At 33.5% G+C, this 16864-nt stretch overlaps 1 protein-coding gene across 1 annotated transcript; it reads right to left on the minus strand.

Moving 5' to 3' along the window:
* Nucleotides 1-4128: 4128 nt before the first annotated feature.
* Nucleotides 4129-6307, minus strand: LOC142613669 (7-deoxyloganetin glucosyltransferase-like). The gene is made up of 2 exons (XM_075786116.1): nucleotides 5730-6307; nucleotides 4129-5397 (listed from the first exon to the last, which is right to left on the minus strand). The coding sequence occupies exons 1-2, from the start codon at nucleotides 6247-6249 to the stop codon at nucleotides 4460-4462; spliced, it is 1458 nt and encodes a 485-aa protein (XP_075642231.1). The 5' UTR covers nucleotides 6250-6307; the 3' UTR covers nucleotides 4129-4459.
* Nucleotides 6308-16864: the final 10557 nt, after the last annotated feature.

Below are 16864 nucleotides of genomic sequence, written 5' to 3' on the forward strand. Positions count from 1 at the left end.
AGGTACTTTGAGGTGATATGAAGATTTTCCCCCAGCACCTGAAAAGAAGATTGAAGTCTTCTAGACGATAAAAAAAAAAGGATGAAATTGCACGAGCATATTACCTGGACAAGTTTGTGGATATGACGACTCACAACCTCATTGGAAGGCATACCAGAGAAGACCTTTAATTCCTCAGCAGTGACGACCTCATGTGCCCTTTCCACTGCAAGTCCAGCATCGTCCCAAACGCTAGATGAATGGGAATCAGCCTTCTCCTTCCCTTTGTTGACCACGCGTGGTTTCTTTGGGATGGGAGTGACCTCTTTGACTGAGGTGGCTGGAGAAGCTGTCCTTGGAGTCTCAGTGTCGGGGACAGCTAGAATGACAGAGACTCCTTTCTCTACCACGCGCATTGCCCTCTTCCCGAGATTGGACAATGGCTTGTTTTTCTTCGACCTCATTTCCGCATACATATCCTTGTTGAATTTAGTTGTCATTCCTGCAAAGAGGAAACACTTGTTAAAAAAAGAAGAAAGAAAGGGGAAAGACAGAATTAATGACGAACTAAATAATGTGCTTATTTTTCCTCTCTTCTCTCTCAATAGTGTGCAGGACAAAAGCGGAAGGCTCCGGGCCAAGGCAGTACAAAGCCAAAGTGCGAGGATCAACCAAGTCGTCGAAATTGTCAATTGACTTTGCATACTCAATGGCAGCCTCAACACGTTGCTTATACATTCTTTTAAGTTTCGGCTGTCTCTAAATTACATGAGACAATGAACAAAAGAATTAGTGACAATAAAATGTACAAAAAAAAATCAAGGACAAAATACTGATAGAAATAAAGACACACCTAGACTTGGGGTTCTCCACCGACGGAGCAACCCAGGGAGATCACCCCACACCTCACTAGAGGGAGTCTCTCATTCATCCCCGGACACAAAAAAGAAGCGGGACTTCCAGTATCTGAATGATGAGGGCAAGTCCCTAACGATCCTAGTCCTCCTTTCTCAAGGCACCAGTTCATAGTACTCGTGCTCCTTGGACTCCTTTAGATGATACAAATAAACAAACTCGGTCCACCTTAATCATATCCCCTTCAGTAGTAGCTAGCCATATCTCCATACAATTGACCACTATCCTCCACGAATTAGGCATAAGCTGCCCAAGAGCAATGCCGAAACGGCCTAAGAGCTCCATGATGAAAGGGTGGATGAAGAATCCGAGCCCGCTCAAGAAAGCAGCCATGTAGAAGCATACTTCCCCAAGCGAAAAGTGGCAAGCTCGTTCCTCCTGTGAGGAAAACGAACCCTAACCCTTTCAAGGAATTGAAATCTCTCTCTAAACCTAGACAATGTCTCATTGTCCAAAATGCACACCTCCCCAAGGGCAGGGAAAGCCCTAACTTCCAGAGGGACGGAGATCGCTGTATCTTCCTCCATCGCCACAGGATCGTCACTAGACGACAACCCGATCTCAAGCTCACTCGATCTTACCTCAGACATTGCCCCTCTCTCACTCACTAAACCCTCGAACCAATCAATTGACTGACAAAGCAAGGGGACCAAATCAACCAAAGCGACGCTTAAACTACTACCCTCAAAGATAAAATTTTCAACTAAAGGGAGAAAGGTACAAGAAACGCCTAAAGAAACCTTTAAACACGCAAAGAGGAATGAAATTGAGGGGCAAGCTATCCTAACTTCAGTGCTACTAACCATGGAAAGCCAGAAAACGGAGGGGGAGAGAAGATAATCCTAAAAGCCCTGAAATTCAGCGAGAAACCCAAGAGTCACACAATTGGTGCATTAATTCCACTGGTAAGAACATGCCACGTGGCCACAATGCGTGTGGTGCCGCCACTATGCATTAAATGTGGAACAAAACCTCAAGAGCCATGTCTAGTCAAAAAACCTTTCATCTTCTGTCCTGACACACCATGACGACCACAGAACTTGGGGGGCAGTTGATGGGACTGATGAGACCTTCTTCCTTGGACGACCTCATGAAATACCATTGTCCACCTCGACACGGCATAAACGAAGGCAAGCAAGTCATTAATAAGAGGATTCAATACCTTAGGCAGTTACCAACTAGCTGTTAGACCGTTGGAGCCTCATCAAGACCCGCAATAATAAGCCTTAAGGCGTTACAAGAAGAACATTAAAACCACAATTAAGGCCCCAACGACTAGAAACCACAAAGTTATATATACACACTCATCAGAAGCAAAGTAGAGAGAATTTTCACCTAAAAAAAAAAAACTCTTACATAGGAATTTCTAATATTTAGAGCTTTCTTATTTCTCTAAAAAAACTTCTATACATTGACTTTGGCATTGGGGACATTGTGGCATGCACTACACCAATGACCACCTTAAGAGAACCGTTGTTCTACGTTTGCAGGAATAATAATAAGAATTCAGCACTATCTGGATGAACCAACTTGATTGACGATTTATACATCATCAAAGGTCATAACTTTTTTTTTTTCTTTTTTGCTAAATAATAATTAAGGTCATAACTTTGAGTTGCAGAGGGTGGATGAGTCATGAGTTCATGCTCATCGCTTAATAATTATAAAAATAAAATAAATATATCATTTTGGAGGTACCCTCCACTTGTTCGTTACGTCCTGCACGCCTATTTTGTAGGTTTGCTTCCATTAAATAAATAATTTGGTAATTGGCAGTTTACTAGTTCAGTCAGATATTTGACCTTATCTTCCACCGTCAAAATGACAACTTGTGGGCTTGTGGCAGAGACCAAGGGGGCATGGTCCACCTGCCCCAACGCTAATAAAACTAAAACTTACTTTTCTGTCGAAATTAAAATGTCTTTTAACAACAAATATTTAATATTTGTCATCCTAATCAAAAAGTCAATTAATACAAATAAGTTAAAAATTTGATGGACGCATGATCCAGATCCTCCTCTAAATAAAAGAATTTCTGACCCAATCTTTTTTTTTTCCATCCTTTAGTATATATTTAAAAATCTCATTTTAATTATTAGAAAATTAAAGGCAAATATATACATATATATATATAATTAAAGCCAAACTTTAGAGAAAATCCAATTTTGCACTACATATTTTATCTTTTTTTTTAAAAAAATTGTTTAAAATAAATTATTAGGTGTAAAAATAAAAAAGTCTAACTTCAATTAGATTTTAAATTGAATTTTAATTGAAGTTCAATTTTCACCCTGAGTCAGTTCTAATTTTTTTAATTTTTGTGACAAGTGAATTATTATGTGCAAAAATCAAAGAATTCAAATTCAATTAGATTTTAAATCATATATATATATATATATATATGAGAATTTATTTTATATTTTAGAAATTCATAACTTAAAAAATGTGTAAGTTATAATTCTGCTATCAAGTATAATTTGAACTCATATATGTAGGTAATTGTGATTATTTTTAAATGTGTTCGTGCATATACACAAGATAATAAATCCTCAATGATACGTCAATGAGTAAGGATACGTCAATGATAGTAAATCCTCACACATTTTTTATTTATCATGATTTTTTTTTTAATTATACTATGTGGGTAGTAAGGATTAAGAAAATCAACAACCTAAGAACTTGTTTGTTTATAGAATAACTGTACTTCTAATTACTATTCTTATATCTAGTTTTCTACTTTAACAATATGATGAGCATTTTTAATAATAAATATTGTCAAAACTAGGCCTCACCAAAAAAGAAAAGTGATGCATTAAAAAACTGTGTATTTTTTTTTATAACTATTTGATTTTGTACATTTAAAAAAAAATAGCATATTTAATATAAGATATATTATGGATTATTAATTAGATTAAAAAAAACTTGAAAATAATTATTTTAAATTGTATTAAGAGACAATAATATCGCACTATTTTATTTGTATTTTGTCAGCATTGAAGAAGTAGTAGTTTTACTTCATTTTTTAAATATTTTGTTATAAAACTTATTAGATTTTCTAATTCTAAAAATCTTTTGGTTCATGTATTGCTTCCACAAACATCACGTCTTGAACTTTCATTAATGGACATCATATCTTGACTTAAACAAAGAAAGAAAGACAAGTCTACAGATTTGCACCGAAAAAAAAAAACTCAATAAAAGAAGAGTTCGGTTAATGTTTGTCTAAGCCATATATTTTTGAAAAAAAAATTATAATTAAATAAATTTAAAAAAAAAATACTATTATATACCTTAAGTTACACAGTAGTAAAATCCATAAAAAAAATGGGGTGAAGGGACAAGATGTCCAGAAAAATCGTAGGAGATAATCCCAAGATGGGCCAGTAATTGCAAAACATACGGAAGGAACTGGATCTTAGCAAAGGAAAAAACAAAAGAAAAGAGAAAGAAAGAAAAGAATTGGGATCACAATACTAGCTATCTTACAATAACAAGCTTCGATAAGCATATCAAATGTAAACACCCCCTGCTTATCAAAAAAAAAAAAAAAATGTAAACACCCCCTTCAATTAGTAGTCGACGCTAGAAGCACTTGACTAATTATTTTGTTCAAATTCACGAAAGATGACCCAGTAGGGCTAATGGTCTCCTCCGCCAATTTCTTCCACTCAATAGCTTTCTTCTTCAACTTTTGGCCCTTCTCTCCCACCATCAGCTCTCTAACAAGGCTCTCTATTTTACCTCTCTTTGCATCGCTCTCCATCTCCATGCCTATGCCCCATTCAATGCAAGTATAACGACAATTGGTTTGTTGCTCAGCAAAGAAAGGCCAAGAGATCATTGGCACTCCTCCACACACACTTTCAAGTGTGGAATTCCATCCACTATGAGTTAAGAACCCACCAATAGATGGATGACTCAGAACTTCTTCTTGAGAACACCAATTTGCTAAGAGACCCCTTTCTTTGGTCTCTTCTAAAAACTCAGGAGGAAGAACAGCCGAGTCACCTCTTACAAGATCATGCCTTATGATCCACAAGAATGCTTGCTTGCTGTTTGCTAGTCCCCAAGCAAACTCAATTAATTGATTGCTTGTCATGATAGTGACGCTTCCAAAATTTACATAAACAACAGAGTTTGGTTGTCTTTTGTCTAGCCATTCGATACACCTTTCTTCTTCTTTCCAAAGATTTGATCCAATCAATTTATAATTGTTATCAGGGATCTGATTTACGAGAAGTTGTAGGGGACCAATGGAGCAAATAGAAGGAAACATGGTTGAAAGTCCTTCCAATACTTCATGCTCTAAGGCATCAAAAGTATTTAAGATGACAGCAGAAGCTCTCTGAGCTTTCTCGGCTTCAACCATTGCAAAATTCAGCAAAATATCATCTCGGTCTGTGGTTGTAACGAAGCTTGGGAGATCCCTCAAACGGATACCTTTCATTCCTGGAATCCAATCTATGATTGTATCTAAATGCCCATTTGTCAAATAACTCTCATCTGCACATAGAAATTGAATAACCAATTAAAAATTACGATAAAAATTCATACAAGTATATATATTGGTACTACAATATCTGGAAATGGATCAATTACATAGTTTGTGTTAAATTTTATAAATCTAAAAATGAACGTACGAACTTTCATGTTATTTAAAATTTTACAGAAAAATAGATTAAAAATAGATTATTTTAATGGATGAAATGGAAGATAATGGTCATGTTGTACAATATTGAATATCAATCCTAGGTGACCTTTTGGAATGACTTATGGTCCCAATTTTATAAACAGAGCGTCTCACTAATATAAGACGCGTTTAAGTTGATTAATACCTTTGAGTGGTGTTAGACCCTTCTCAATGAGATGGCGATATTGAGCATAGCCCATGAACCCACATGCACTGGTTGTCCAGAAAAGAACATCAGGGATGCCCAGTTCAGCTGCTGCGTCTAGAGTGAAGCTCATGATACCATCAGAAACAATGCAAGTGACTGGAGGGACATGGGAAGAAGAGGTGTCATTCAGTTTCAAGAGAAGGTTTCTGAAAGGTGCTAAGCAATTTTTTTGTGTGGAGGCAGATAGGGATGGTACGTCTTGGGTGGCATCAATATCAGACTGATCAGGAAGACCATCAGGAATGGTTTCGAACTGAAAGGAGGGAAGCGCATTGAGAGAGTCGGGACCTCTGGATTTTAACAGGCGCTTATGGTTGTACTCTGTGTTTACAAAGGTGATATGAAAGCCTTTGTAGTGAAGGATTTTTGCTAGCTTTAGCATGGGGTTTATGTGACCTTGAGCTGGGTAGGGGACACAAACTGCATGGGGTTTCTCTGTGAAAGCTAGGGAGCCCATTTTCTCTCTCTCTTTCTAAGGCCTAATCAAGTAAGCAGAATTGAAAATGAGAAGGATGATTTTTTGGGCAAGAGAATTGGCTTTATTTATAGAGCCAAAAGAGGTAGAAGACTTGTCCTCAGCCATCGTGAATAATGAATTGGCACTTGGCAGTCAAATAAATCATACGCACAGGCCGACTTGTTCTTTTGTTTTGTTTTGTTTTATATATATATATATATATATATACACATAAATTACGGCTAAAAGCCATCGTCAATTACGCCTCTATTTTTTATTTTTTATTACGTTTAAGGCATGTTTGGTTGAAGTGAGAATAGAGAAGATGAGAAATAAAAAGAAAAAAATAAGATGAAAAATGATATTTATTGTTTGGTTGAGAGGGGGGAGGGGGAGAGAAAAGTAATGGGGTCACAAATTTTCTCTTCTCTTCTTTAAAATATAATCTCTCTAAATTAGAGAAAAAATTAGAGTGAAAGTAAAAAAAATATTTGAACAAAATTACCCTTTTTTTTTTAAGTTTTTTTTTTTTTTTTTTTTTTACTTTTCCTTTGATTTTTTCTTTCTCTGTTTACGTGCTTGGCTTTTTTTTTTTCTTTTTTTTTTTTTCCTTCAATTTTTTTTCCTCTGTTTACTAGCGTGCTTGGTTTCTTTTCTTTTATTTCTTTTGATTTTTTTCTTTCCCTGTTTACTAATGTGCTTGGTTTTTTTTTTTTTCCTTCAATTTTTTTTCCTCTGTTTACTAGCGTGCTTGGTTTCTTTTCTTTTATTTCTTTTGATTTTTTTCTTTCCCTGTTTACTAATGTGCTTGGTTTTTTTTTTTTTCCTCTTTCTTTGATTTTGTCTGAACTTGTTAACTTTTTTCTTCTTCTTCTTCTTTTGTTTATTTTTTGGTGCTCATATATTTATTTTCTCATTAATTTTGGTTAGTTTTTGTTTTTGTTTTTTTTTGTTTTTAGAAAAAAGTTTTGGGTTAATTTTTTATACTATTTTTTTTTAAAACTTTAATGAAGTATACATCTATACAAATTTTTTTTAAAAGTATAATGAGATACTTTTTGTTTTATTTAATAGAAACATAGTGGTAAATTTATACAAACTTTATTTTCAATCAAACAAAAAAGTTTTCCATCCTTCCACTTTTTCACCCTCCTAACCAAACACAAATGAGAAAAACTAAAATCTTTTCTATCTTTCCACTTTTCCATTTTCTCTCCATTTTCTATTCTCCCAACCAAACGGACCCTAAAAGCGAGAGTCATGCACATAGTTTTAAAAATTGGACCAGACTGGTCGGTCCAACCGGTTTAACTGTGAACTGGATATTAATTTGGTCCAATTATAACAAATAACTGAAAAAGAACTAAAAGCCGAAAATAGTTAAAAATTGTCCGGTTCAACCGTAAAACCGAAAATTGGTACGGTTGAACCGGTTTTGTAAAATTGCTAAAAGAGATCTGCAATGGAGCTTTTTCTTTTTTCTCAAATCTGTTGATGGTGAGGACAGATTGTTGCAATAAAGTATTTTTTCTTAAGATTGGCAATGCTTGAGAGAGAGAAAATGACTGAATATGCATGTTTGGCATTGAAATTAGCATTTTAGAGTGGTATCTACAGATCTTCAGTGAGAAAGAGAGAAATAAGAGGAGCTGATGATGGTATTGCAGAGATAAATAATAGATCTAACTTTTTGAGATAGTGAGGAAGATAAAGGATTTTGTGGAGGCCAAAAGACTGGAAAAATAAAGAGTCGTAACAAGAGTATGAGTGGTTTTAAGCATGGTTTACGAGATATGGAGCATGGTTTAAGCATGGTTTACGAGATTCATAATAAGGATTTTGTGGAGGCCAAAAGAGTCCTTATCCTCCAGGCCAAAAGACTAGATTTTTTGCTCGTTTGGATCCAGCGTTTTACTGGCTTTTTTTTTTTTTTTTTTTTTTTTTTTTTTTTTTCTGGGGTGGCTTGCGGAGACAAAACGCTTAGTGCGTGCACTGTACGTGTACTGTATGTATACTATTTATGTACTGTATGTGTATTATTTATATATTTTTTTAATAATTTTTTATTAAAAATAGGTCTCGCAATACTATTTATACATTTAAAAATTATTTTTTTACAATATTTCAGTTTTTAATTTTTAATTTTTAGTTTTCAGTAATATGTTTTATCTATATCTTTGGAGAGTGCCGGAGTGGAGGGCTACATTTACGGAATGTATTAGAAAAAATAAAATAAAATAAAGAAAGAGCAAACGTGTGGGTAAGAGTGGTGGATGGGAAAGTGGAGTGTTAAAGAGTCATAACTCATAAGTCAGTGACTTGTCTAGTCATCTGACTTTGGGTTTTTTTATTATTTTAATTTTCTTGGTTAAATAAATAATTAAAGTTATACTATTATATTAATATAAACTAAAAGATGAAACTTAAATACTAAATAGTTTATTCTTTGCCAACAATTACTGACAAATTTATCAACAAAAAAAAAATTACTGACAAGAAAGGAAAGGTAGCATGGAGGAAAAAACACTTTTTCTAATTTTTATATTTTTTCAATATAAGTTATTAAAATTCAAATTTTAAATATAAACTATTTTAATATTTTAATTATATTAATTATGATTGGTTTGAAATCAAGATTTAGCGAAAGTGAAAAAAAAAGTATTGTAAACAGTAAACACTAATTCTTGAAAGGTTTTTCTTTTCACTCAATAATTTTATTATTTGGCGATTTAATCTTTTTGGTAAAAGAGTATATATTTTGATTGTTCCACACTTAATACTATGGTATTAAAAATCTGACCAGGTTGACTGGTCTGACCGGTTGAATTAGGAACTAGCCACTAGTCATGTCCCAAAAAACCCAACAACCGGTCAAAAACCAGGTTAAACTGAGAACCAGTGGCAAATCTATATGGTTTTGCCTCCGATTCAATTTTTAAAATCATGCTTGACACTCTTGTATATTTTATACACATTATGTGTTAAATGTGGATATCCTTAGAAAAATGTAGACATTTGATGTCCTGGATACCAAAAATAACATTATATATAGTAGAAAACCTACAACCAATTGGGAAAACTAAGATCGGTAATTATATGTAATTACAAATCAAATATGTTTTTATCTAAAAAAATTATGTTTTTCTTTTATTTTGTATATAATTATGATAGTTATTAATATTAAATATGAATTTAATAATTATGATAGTTATAAATGAAAATAGAAAATTAGGCTAAAAATAATAAATATTCACGAAATTTTTGTCACTAATAGTGGAATAATAACATTTGGTGACAAAATATTTTTTTCACTAATAATAAATTTAAAAAATTGGTTTTGGTGACAAAATATTTCGTTGCCAAATATAGAAGAACTAAAAAATAAATAAAAGAATTTGGTTTCGGCAATGAAATATTCCGTCGCCAAATATAGCCGATTTAAAAAAAAAAATGGTTTTGGTGACAAAGTAGTTTTATCTCTAAATAATGTATTTAGCGAGGAAAACATTAGGCGACGAAACCAAAAGTTAAAAAAATATAGTCTGACCTTTTGGCGTAATATAATATATTTGGCAAAAAAATAGTTTCGTCTCTGAATAATGTATTTAGCGAGGAAAACATTAGGCGGCGAAATGGTTTCGTCGCCAAAAGTTTTTTTTTTTTTTTTATAAATAGTTTGACCTTTAGCGACGAAATTTTTTGTTGCTAGGACTTTTGGCGATGGGGTATTAACAACGAAATCTATTTCATCGTCAAAAGTCATGGGCGACGAAAAATAAGACTTTTGGTGACAAAAAATTCCGTCGCTAAAAATATATTTTATTGTAGTGAAATTGTTACAAATTATGATTGTGTTTTTAAATGGAACTAGTAAATATATAATTATGAGAATCATTAATATACCCTAGATATTAAATGGAATTAGATATATCAACTTTTATATTAATTGATTCTCCAAAAAAAACTTTTATATGAATTTGCTCAAAACTTTTATATGGCCCTTAAATTGATAGTCTCCATTTCATTTTGAAATGGAAAGAATCCAAATCCTAATAGGAAGTGTCTTTAGCGTGAGCGTGATATCAAAACCGGTTGATTTAATCTTTTGAGTAAAAGGGAAAATGTTTTATTTGTTTCACACTCTCGGTAAATTCTATACGTACACATCATATGTTAAATGAAAACATCTTTAAAACATAGACACCTGATGACCATAATATCAAAAATAACATCATAGTAGACAAGCTACAGCCAATTAGCAAAGCTAAGATTAGTAATTATATGTAACTACTCAACAACCCATGCAATGCATAGGAAAATTTAATAAACAACGTTTTTATCTAAAAAATGATGTTTTTCTTTCAATTTGTATGTAATCATTATAGTTATTACTAGACATGTATTCTTATTGTGTTTGTATATGAAATATTAAATTTGAATTTAAAAATTATGATGGTTAATAATTGTTATTTATTATGATTGTGTTTTTAAATAGAAATAATTAAATATATAATTGTGAAAATCATTAATAGACCCTAGATTTTAAATGGAACTAGAGTTATTAGTTTTTATATGAATTGGCACAATTTAGACCCTAGATTTCCTTCACCTTAAATCATGGCCTTCAAATTTTGTTAAAAGGAGAGAATCAAATTCGAATAGGATGTGTCCCTAGCATGTGCGTTATCTCGAAATGCACATGCCTAATATCCCAATACCAAAACACTACCAAAAAAAAAGTCCTATAGCCGCGTTTTTAAAACGTGGCTATAGCTCCTAAAAACGTGATTATATGACAATTTGGCCTATAGTCGCGTTTGTTTAGCCGCGTTTTCAGCCGTGGCCTAGAACCCGTAACTATAGGTCAGGACCAATGGCCATGTTTCTAAAAATGTGGCTATAGGACATACTTTAGTTGCATTTATAGGGGACAAGTACAGCCATATCTTAAAAACGCAGCTATAACCCTTTTGTTTTGTTTTGTTTTTTTTTTGAATTTGGCTATAGCCGCGTTTAAAAACGAGGCTATAGTTTTTTCTGTTTCCCTTGCCAGATTGCAAATGCCTGTCTACAAAAGATGATGAGTTCAAATGAAATAAATTGAGACAAAACCCATCCTATATACAAAAGAAGGTGGGTTTGAGACACGATAATGTGACATGCGGTTGGCGAGATAAAGCCTTCATCAACGGCCTTGTCTATGAAAGACAACAAGGAATGATAGAACCCATCCACATTTAAAATCTCCACCTGCAAATATATTATGTCTTAAAATTAGTGAGAGAGAATAGATTATAATATCCAACTCGAAACATCTCTAATATTAACAATCTTTTATTTTGTGACCAAAAACATAGACAAGCAACTTCTTTTGACCAACAATTCTATCATTCTTTAATTCTTTTTTTTGTTCTCTATTTTATTGTTTTTATACTCTATGAGAACCTTTTTTCCCATTCAAACGGAGATCCTCTTCCCCCACTAAAATTTCCAAATCATGAAGAACCATGACTCTTCTAAATGCCAAGTCTTGTGCTATCTTTTCCATGTGAATCCAAATTAAGTACCACATGCATTGATTCTCATCTTGTCCTATCTTTTTCGTGTACTCAAGAAACATTACAAATCATGCTTGCATCCCCACTAAAATTTCCAAATCATGAAGAACCATGACTCTTCTAAATGCCAAGTCTTGTGCTATCTTTTCCATGTGAATCCAAATTAAGTACCACATGCATTGATTCTCATCTTGTGCTATCTTTTCCGTGTACTCAAGAAACATGACAAATCACGCTTGCATAATAGGACCATGAAATGTGGGGGCAAATAAAAACTATTTTGATGTGAATCTAGAAAATTAATAAGTTAGTCATAAAACATGTTATCATGTGAAGGCAGACACAAGAGCTATTTAATGCAAACAATATATATATATATATATATTTGTTTCAATGTTAACTTGACTGGCAAAGTTAAGTTACGATTGATTGGCAAAGTTAAGATTGGTAATCATAAGTAACTAGTCAGCAACTAGTGCAATGCATGGGAAAGTTTAATAAAATATGTTTTTATCTTTAAAAAAATGATGTTTTTTCTTTTAATAATTATAATAGTTACTTTTTGTAATTGTGTTTTTAAATGAGATTATTAAATATATATAATTACCAAGATTATTAATTGATATTCATTATGACAAATTTGTATATGGAACTATTTATTCTATCATTTCATGAAAATATTATGTGGGAAATTTCTAATTTAAGGTTTAATTTTAGAACAAAATTTAAACTCAATTAAAAGATAGGGCTCAAAAGCTTATGTACCAAAATATTGAGTTCAACCAATAGTCAAACATCTTTGATTATATATATATATATATATATATATATATATATATATATTACGTTCAAAGAATTACAAAGGCCGTGGCCATTTTCCCTTATTAAGATCAACCTCCTTGGTTCGATTGGTATTATTTTTGTATTTATAAATTCGAAAGTTACAATAGAGTAAGAGGGATTTCAATCTTTGATATTTCAATTAAAAATCGTAGGTATCAGTTAAACTACAAAACTCCTAGCAAGTATGATTGGTACTATAGTAGGAGGTAAAGTTTTAGCTTTTGGGATAAAAAGTCTTGTATGCCCAAAATGCTTATGCCCACAGAAAAGTTCAACAAATCCAAGCCAACCCAATTAGGTCTAACTCAAGATTGCGGTACGAAAATGGCCCTTTGACACCTCATTAAGCTCAAACTTGTCAAGCCATGTAAGGGCCATAGTGGCAGAGCTATAGGCCGTGGGCAACCAACATCAAATTATATTTGGAGAGACCTACTTGGAAGTTAATGGCCAGCCTCTGTTGCATACAAAGTAATGCCTATGGATCAACACTCAGATCATATTTTCATTTATTACTCTTCACCAATTATGGTTTTGCAATGAATATATCTTTATGTTCCTTAAACACTATAAGTCATCATTAAAAAAATCACTTAATTGCTGGGAATTGTATAGGTGATGAAACCAACTTAATTGATCACTCTTATTTTTCAGCCAAAACCTACTTTCAATCTCTCTCCCCCTCACTTTCTTGTCTTTCACTCTCTCTCCCATATGTCTTCGACATTGCCCCTAGCCACCAACGCCACACCGCCTCCCTTTACTACCATTAAACTCTAATCTCCTACCCTCTCAATCTGACCACCTCACATGCTTTCTCTCTCTCTTCCCCTTATTCTCTTCTCTTGCCCTTCACTTTCTCTTGCCTTTGCCGCCACTGCCAATATTTCTGCACATACCCACCGACGACACCACTACCTCCCTCCTACTTGCTTTGATCTTCAATCCCCTCACAATCTCGCCTCACACACACTCTCTCTCCCCCCCCCCTCACTTCACCCAATCCCTTCTCTCTCTCTACTCCACCACCGCCACTGCCTCCCTCGACAACCAATGCTGTCATCCCCAGTCTCCTCTTCTTTCTCAGTTTCCTCACCTTTGAAGCTTCGATGGTATTTTCTCCCTCCCTCTTTTTTTTTTTTTTTTCTCCCTCTAGTTTTCTTAATTTTTTTGGTTACTTCTTCTTCTTCTTCTTCTTTTTCCTTCTCCAAGCCAATGGTTTTTATGTATTTTTTTTTTCTCATTTCAAGATTTTATTTTATTTTATTTTGCTAAAAATGGAAAAGCTAATTTTTTGTTTTTAAATTTTTGTGGGTAATCTAAAATGGGTTTTAAATGGTATGATGTTGCAAATTAAACTTGGTTGAGAAACGACAATTACTGATCTTTGTGGATAATATTTGTGGGTAATAAATGGTATAATGTTAGTTTCTATAATCAATGATCTTTTACCCTTTTTTTTTTTCACATGTTGTCCCAAATTTGATTTGTATTATGGGTTTGGGTTTTGTATTTTTGCAGTTTTTGAGTACCCATCTTAGCACAACTTGAATCAAATTGCCTGGTAAAGCTTTGTATTTCAACAAAGGTATATAGTAAAACTTGTTTAATTAATTAATTTTTTTAATACTTTTAAGAATTTTATATTGTAAGCTTTCTATATTATTTTGTTGATAATTTGTATTGTAGTGGGTTGTTGAGTTGGAGCAAGCGGGTGGTTTGCATGGTGATATAATGTGATTTAAATTGATATTATCGAGCTATATTAGTTTGATTATTTTAAATTTTTTCCTATATTTGTAAGCATTATATATTGTTTTGTTGATGATTGGTATTGTAGTGGGTTGTTAATTTGGAGTAAGTGGGCGACTTGCACGGCATTATAAGGTGGTATAAATTGATGTTGAGAGTATTTATTATCTTTAGAAATTGCGAATGAATATTATTGAATTACTTTTGGTATTGTGGTGGGTTGTCATGTTGAAACAAGCGGGTGACTTGCTTAGTGTTATGAGATGGTTTAAATTAATATTGGGAGTATTTATTATTTTTAGAAATGTTGTATATATAGTTGAGTTATGTTTGTTTGATTATTTTTAATTGCTTTTTTTTTTTAATACTTGTAAGCATTATATATTGTTTTGTTGATGATTGGTGATAGGCCCAACGAATACCCTTGCCTAGATGAACCCATCAAGCACCATCGTCCACCCTTCAACAGCATGGATGACGAAATATAAGCCACAAAGAAGAGCATCCAATATTTCGGATGGTTATAAACTAGCCATCAGACTGTTGGAAGCTCATCAAAATCCACATTAATGAGCCTAAAGGCGTTACAAAAGTGGCACTAACGCCACCATAAAAGCCACAACGGATAGAAGAAAGAGGGATATATATATATATATATATATATATGCTTTTCAAAACTAAACAAGGTACATTCACATACACACGTACGCTAAAGTATTGACAATTTCTAGCTCTCTTAATCTCTCTTTGATTCCATCCATTGACTTTACCATCAGAGACTTTGTGGCCGGCACCACACTGGTGACCACTCAGAGAAGATCCCTTTCTTGACCTTGCTGGTACAGAGACGGAGCTCATGCTGACTCATCTGGACGAACCTACTTGACTGACGATCTCGACATCATCAATTGGTATTGTGGTGGGTTGTTGAGTTGAAGCAAGCGGGTGACTTGCTTAGTGTTATGAGGTGGTTTAAATTAATATTGGGAGTGTTTATTATTTTTTAGAAATGTTGTATATATATTGTTGAGTTATGTTTGTTTGATTATTTTAATTGCTTTTTATTTATTTATTTATACTTGTAAGCATTATATATTGTTTTGTTGATGATTGGTGATGGGCCCAACGAATACCCTTGCCTAGATGAACCCATCAAGCACCATCTTCCACCCTTCAATCGCATGGACGAGGGAAGATAAGCCATAAAGAAGAGCATCCAATATTTCGGACGGTTATAAACTAGCCATCAGACTGTTGGAAGCTCATCAAAACCCACATTAATAAGCCCAAAGGCGTTACAAAAGAGGCACTAAAGCCACCATAAAAGCCACAACGGATAGAAGAAAGAGGGATATATATATATATATATATATATATATATATATATATATATATATATATATATATATATATGCTTTTCAAAACTAAACAAGGTACATTCACATACACACGTACGCTAAAGTATTGACAATTTCTAGCTCTCTTAATCTCTCTTTGATTCCATCCACTGACTTTACCATCGGAGACTTTGTGGCCGGCACCACACTGGTGACCACTCAAAGAAGATCCCTTTCTTGACCTTGCTGGTACAGAGACGGAGCTCATGCTGACTCATCTGGACGAACCTACTTGACTGACGATCTCGACATCATCAATTGGTATTGTGGTGGGTTGTTGAGTTGAAGCAAGCGGGTGACTTGCTTAGTGTTATGAGGTGGTTTAAATTAATATTGGGAGTGTTTATTATTTTTTAGAAATGTTGTATATATATTGTTGAGTTATGTTTGTTTGATTATTTTAATTGCTTTTTATTTATTTGTTTATACTTGTAAGCATTATATATTGTTTTGTTGATGATTGGTGATGGGCCCAACGAATACCCTTGCCTAGATGAACCCATCAAGCACCATCTTCCACCCTTCAATCGCATGGACAAGGGAAGATAAGCCATAAAGAAGAGCATCCAATATTTCGGACGGTTATAAACTAGCCATCAGACTGTTGGAAGCTCATCAAAACCCACATTAATAAGCCCAAAGGCGTTACAAAAGAGGCACTAAAGCCACCATAAAAGCCATAACGGATAGAAGAAAGAGGGATATATATATATATATATATATATATATACACGCCTTTCAAAACTAAACAAGGTATATTCACATACACACGTACGCTGAAGTATTGACAATTTCTAGCTCTCTTAATCTCTCTTTGATTCCATCCACTGACTTTACCATTGGAGACTTTGTTGTCGGCACCACACTGGTGAACACTCAGAGAAGATCCCTTTCTCGACCTTGCTGGTACAGAGTCGGAGCTCATGCTGACTCATCTGGACGAACCTACTTGATTATTTTGTGTATATTTGTTTAAGTATTAAGGTATATATTGATTTGAGTATGAAAAGAATTAACCAAATTTTAAACTTCTGATTATCTTTATACTTAGAATAAAATATTTTA

Source organism: Castanea sativa, chromosome 10, assembly GCF_040712315.1.
Source record: "Castanea sativa cultivar Marrone di Chiusa Pesio chromosome 10, ASM4071231v1".
Lineage (NCBI taxonomy): Eukaryota > Viridiplantae > Streptophyta > Magnoliopsida > Fagales > Fagaceae > Castanea > Castanea sativa.